Source organism: Argopecten irradians, chromosome 4 (genome assembly GCF_041381155.1).
Source record: "Argopecten irradians isolate NY chromosome 4, Ai_NY, whole genome shotgun sequence".
NCBI lineage: Eukaryota > Metazoa > Mollusca > Bivalvia > Pectinida > Pectinidae > Argopecten > Argopecten irradians.
Genome location: NC_091137.1, coordinates 37,279,366 through 37,285,132, shown reverse-complemented (window position 1 = coordinate 37,285,132; position 5,767 = coordinate 37,279,366). Strand labels below are relative to the sequence as shown.

General features: G+C 34.8%; 1 protein-coding gene across 1 annotated transcript; it reads right to left on the bottom strand.

Annotated features, from left to right (window-relative positions):
- Window positions 1-1,188: 1,188 nt before the first annotated feature.
- LOC138322500 (uncharacterized) lies at window positions 1,189-5,382 on the bottom strand. Its single transcript, XM_069266521.1, has 4 exons — window positions 4,144-5,382; window positions 3,687-3,755; window positions 2,896-2,985; window positions 1,189-2,569 (listed from the first exon to the last, which is right to left on the bottom strand). Exons 1-4 carry the CDS (start codon window positions 5,143-5,145, stop codon window positions 2,456-2,458), a joined length of 1,275 nt encoding a protein of 424 aa, XP_069122622.1. The 5' UTR covers window positions 5,146-5,382; the 3' UTR covers window positions 1,189-2,455.
- Between the last annotated feature and the right edge of the window lie 385 nt (window positions 5,383-5,767).

Here is a 5,767-nt window from a genome sequence, read left to right as displayed (position 1 = left end):
TAAACTTTTACCTAGTGGGCCTACCTGTGTTTGTACATGTTCCTCGAAACGACGTCCGATACATTTGAAAATCTCCAAAATCCGGAAATAATGACATGGAACTATGTAAACATCCGTGTATTCAAGTAATTTCAAACTGATAAAGTAGAACTCAAGTTATCACAAAATTGAAGAAACTTTCTGTTTGTCACACCTCCTTGACACAGGCAGTTTGAATCGGACGCCGAGTCACAACTACGTTAAATATCCTGCCACGTTATGAATTGTGTAAGCGTGTGTAATCATACGAAGTAAAAGATTAAAACCAAAGTGCTTTGCACCATGGTGTTTTTAACAAACAGATAAATAAAACGATTTATAGTTTCATACCGGGAAACCCCAGATAAATGTTTCATCAGACGGAACTCATTTTATTTGTATGTTCATTGATAAAGTGGCGGGAATTTCCGCCACTTCGAGTGGCTGTTCCAAATACCTGTCGGACCTAAACGATATAATTCAATTTTAGTCTTATAAATGCCATAAACACTATCAAGGGTAAATTTTGAGCTATGAAAATAATAGTTAAGACTGCAAAATATAAGGATTAAAGTCTCTTCTGGTGGTTCTATCGAAGGATAAAGTTGAGTAGGGTATCGATATTTGTTTCATGGACCGCTTCGCGGTCCATTCCAAATATCGATACCCTACTCAACTTAATCCTCGATAGAACCACCAGAAAGAGACTTTTAATCCTTAAATATTCCTGATGAGTGGAATATAAAGTTGTATCTTTAGATCCAATGGCGTTCTTGTTTACAAAAAATACGACATGGCTCATTATCCCGCATTAGGCATGAATCATGTATTTTTGTTGGTCAAAATGACGACACCTGATATCCAAGATGCAATACATGTAATCATATTAGGTAGTAGGATATGTAATAATGATGAGATTTAGTTTTACCATAATGACCATAATGTAATGTTAACATGATGGTGGTCATCAAACGTTTTGAGCAGACGACACTCATAAAAACAAAAACTATAAAAACTAACGCTGTCGACACCATCAAAAGCGAGGATAAACCGATATAGCTAGTACTAGTTCAAAGGGCTTAGACTGAATAATTGTTAGCCACCTATTACGGAAAAAAATACTATTCCGTATAAGGGCATTAACTTATAATATCATGTGGCCCATGGCCCATGTCGCATACATGAAACTTCCACGCTATTATACCAATCGCAACATCAAATTAAAGACATATCTCATTTAGAGCGACATCATAATCGACAATGAGACAAAACAATATAGCTGGCTGTGAAACAAGTGCTTTTAACAGATGTAGAGTCGCAGATTGGTTATTTAGCGGGGAAAAACCATTAAAACAGAATTTTATGCTGTCTATGTACATAAACGACTAATGAAGCTGATAACACTATCAACCGATATCATCATCGTTATCAGTCCAAGCAATATTCCATTACATTTCGCCCGTGATTATTTGCAGACGACATGCTTGTTTAACTTCATAGGTCATTAATGCATTTATTGTACATCTGATATGTGCACACAAACTCGTCAAAATTACTTTATGACGGGGAGCTGTAAAAGCGTACCACAGTCGTAGAGCGGTCTGTTTACATTAATCTTCAGCAACAATAGTACAACTCCTGGTCAGTGACTCGGCAGTTATCGACACGCCAATAGTAACCATAGAAACATAGGTAAACAAACCGCCATTAATCACAGTCATTACGTTTTAAAAATCAAATTATAGATGGGTCGTTATATGACAAGGCAATTATGTACTTAGAGAAGGTGATGGAACTTCTAAAAAAACAAATTATCATCAACTTCCTTAATGCCTTCTAAATATTGAAATGCTTAATGTATTTTTCCTAACCTACACGTATTTCGCGAACGAGAAATTCATCGTATTTTAAAACTTTGCAATTTGTAACCATTACCATTACTAACACTCGTTTTAGTCTTTGCTTTTAGTGTTTTACAAAAACTAAAACAAATGCAGGGTACAATATTAAAAAAAAGAGATCTGAATGAAATGTCGTCATCAATGTCGTTTTGACGTTTGTATATTGTTGTCGTAACATCAAGCTACTATTATTGTTAATCTCGCACTGGTTATAATGTGGATATCGCTGTCCGGGATGAATGAAATATCTATCGTCACAACATTTTGCTTGTTGAATATATCGTCTAAATCAGTCATTTGCAAACTTGTTTCTCAAGACACTCATTCTTAGACCAATACCACGTTTTTTCAGACATGGGCTATTTTTATACGCTATGTGACGCTGTATTTTATATGAACAGTGCAAATACATTGTTATATTGCTTGATTATATTCCAACAGAAGCATTAATATCAGATATAAACAGTGACATCACATTTTTATGTTGGTTGATGATATTTCAACAGAAGTATCAGTATTAAATATGGACAGTGACGTCACATTGTTATGTTGGTTGATGATATTCCAACAGAAGTATTAGTATTGTTGCAGACGATTGGCCCGGTCGTCTGGAAGATTACAATGGAATACGTAAGGATGGTCCCAAATAGCTGAAAACAAAAGAAATTGTGTTATGATGTACACAATTTTGTTCTGTAATTTTTTTATGTAAAACTAAGAAATGAATTATTATGTTAAGCTCTATGCTCTAAAGCTGATTTCTCTTGACAATTGATATTTTAACTTATGTCAATGATACTTTTTCTATTGATCTTAACTTCTTTGAACCTAAAATATCCATAATTTCGAAGGCAAGCTTTTGTCATGTAATAATTGAACATTGTAATTGATCTAAATTACTTGAATTCGTATGAACGTGTTTCTTGTGAGCCATAATAGTAAATCTGTATATATCCATTTATACATGTACACTTACCATCAGTAAACTCGATCCATCTACAGTGAACATGTCGTAAACATTTATCCCGATGGGAGGTCCATTCACTCGTGAGATAAAGATCTGAAGCTATGAAATATTGGATTATAGTATGTAACGTTGTCAAACTAAATACCATGCAATTAATATGATGAAAGGTACACATTTCTCTGGGTGGGGTATACTAATAGTAAAAAAGTGATGATTGTGATCATGATGTCGATGTTTTATAGGAAAGTTGGGAATACGATGAAGGCTTTGAGGTATATCAGAAAGTCAGAAGACAATTAAGAGATACATATAGTGTATGATATTCATATTAACATTAGGCTGTTACAGTATTCAAACGATGCAATTTTTTTTTTTTTAATATATTATCATTATTTGTTGAGGAATGAAATAAAAGTTTTAATGATCCAAACATAACAAACTATTTCATCTTTCATCATTAATTATATATCTATTGAAAACACAATTACTATACTAGTTAAAAACATAGTTAATGTGTCTATACAGGCTAATGAACAAAGCCGGCCAAATTTTCATATATATTCTTCCATACTGATATTAAGGAAGGCACGACTGACATTGTACCATTAAAGCGATTGTTTTAGAACAACAACATCACACTATTTATATGTAGTTAGATTTTATGAAAACAGGGAATAGTTAGATTTTAGCGCAACAATATTGCGCAAAAAGTACTAAATGATATCACCGCTAAACTATCATCTTTACGGTGATGTGTCGTGTGCAGTATAGATGATCACTATGCCAGTCGTCATGCTTACCTGTCTGATAGTTTTCTCTGAAAGGTTCTTTAAATCAAATTGAAACAGCACATCTTTAACTTCGTGAGCCTGAAATATAAGTTATATTTAAGAGAGTTTGGAAATAAAAAAAAATGTTTATATTAACCATAGTGGAAAACTAGGACTGCAACAAACTAAAACTACTTATCAAAATAAACAAAAGCGAAACACATCTTTTTTTTCTCTTTGTATTAGGACAACCTCAGAACTATTTTCTTCGGCGATCTCAAGATTTCCTTTCTTAGCTTATTATGGGTATATATTTCCTATGACTTATCAAGCGGGTTCAAACAATAAGAACCGAAGTCATGCGCGTGGAGAATTTCTCTACTGGAACCCTTTAAACTTTAAAAATGAAAGCTGATAGTTCTTTATCCTACAAAATATTATGAACTTTTTCTTATAAAAAACATGAATTTCTGTATAGTTTACTTACCTTATTGCTTAGACTTGCTCCCATTAACGTGAAATACAGAAGACCTACCAGAGAGAAGAACACAAACTCCAGTAGAACTATCAAATCAATGGTTTCAATGCCGCTTTGTGCCATGCCATATAAAAGGAAACACATCACCGGAATTCCGCTCGAATACGTAACTAACACACCGAATCGTAGAATAGGATTTGAGAGCTGTAGTATGTATGATAAGCACTCATGCTGCTTCCGGTAGTGTTCAATTCCCTCCTCAATTTCTTCAGTCTTGTTAGCTTCGGCTAAGCTTTTTACTTTGTTGGCTACCTCCGAATATTCTTTTCCAATTAGCCTCATTAGTTCATGCACTAACGCGTTAAGACCGGTCATAGCAAATGTAAGAAAGATATTCTTTACACCGAGAAAGATAATTGGAATTAATTTTTCTTTGACATTGCTATATGGAAAACCTACAAGCACTGTCATGAGAATTGTCTGTTCTGGAAGGAAAACTAATAATGCTCCGATGCCTACCGAGTTGGAAAGACAACCCAACGCCAACGAGAAATATACTTTTCGTTTGAATTTTTTAAGGTATTCTTGATCCATTTTCCACTCATAACGTTCCTCGTACAAGTACAGTTCTGTCAAAATGCCAGGTATATGACTTGTATTTAAATGTAAAAATCCTATCACCCATATCGGTCCGACTGCAAAAAACACTGTCAGAGCAAATATCCCCGCAGATCTGTTGGACAGTTGTAGAAGTTCCAAGTCTTTATAAACGTAAAAATATCTTGCAGTGTCCAGCACAAATGTCACAGAAAGAAATATGCAATAAAACCATTTCACTGCGTATGGTACTTTCCCTGTTTTAGTCGTTTTATCAATAAAAATGCCTCCAACTTTCATGTTAAAGAGTAAAGGAGTAAAAAGCCTCTTTATACGACTCTCTGTTGTGTCAGCCGATTCCCTGTCATCGGTCATGTCTGATGTCTTAATCTGGTGAATCCTTGTGATTGGCATTCTAAAAGAATCCCAAATAGACTTCGTAGGTTTGAAATCCTGTACGATATCTGGACAAATAATCTGAGAAATATTGCAAATTGATGTCACAATGAATACGTACCCCAAGGGAGGAAACTCTGTACTTTGCAGAAACGGAATTGCAAGTAATAAGTGACAAAGTATAAGTATCAAAAGCGCATGTGGAATTGTTATGTCATTAATATCTGTCTCACAGCAAAATAAAGTGATAATAAAACGTTCAATAATAAAAAGTTCATCTGTTAGAGATCAATTGCAATGTACGTCGTTGTAGTGACAACATTCTGGAAGGCATAGTCCGCTTATATAGCTTCGGAGCGTCTCCTCCCTCAGTTGATTGTGACAAGTATACTTCTATGACTCACAGATAGACGGGAATATGAAGTCAGGTGTCTGATGGGAATTTCCTATTGATTTCGTCATGTGAGAGGGATTGGCGCGCGAGCTGTTTGTTGATTTTGCTTTATTGTCTATTTACAGACACATCGGTCTACTCATATTCATTTGCTGCTTGTACCGTTCATGTTTGGGCAACAGCACTATAATTTTTTCTACAAACTTCGGTTTTTTCTGACAGTCGACCCCTCAGAGTGTTGACGAT

Excerpts from the sequence above, each read along its gene's own strand:
- LOC138322500 (XM_069266521.1), bottom strand. The coding sequence starts at position 5,145 with ATGCCAATCACAAGGATTCACCAGATTAAGACATCAGACATGACCGAT. Across the intron at positions 3,756-4,143 it reads GAGCAAGTCTAAGCAATAAG|GCTCACGAAGTTAAAGATGT; the intron begins GTAAGTAAACTA and ends CTTATATTTCAG. Across the intron at positions 2,570-2,895 it reads ATGGATCGAGTTTACTGATG|CTATTTGGGACCATCCTTAC; the intron begins GTAAGTGTACAT and ends TTTTGTTTTCAG.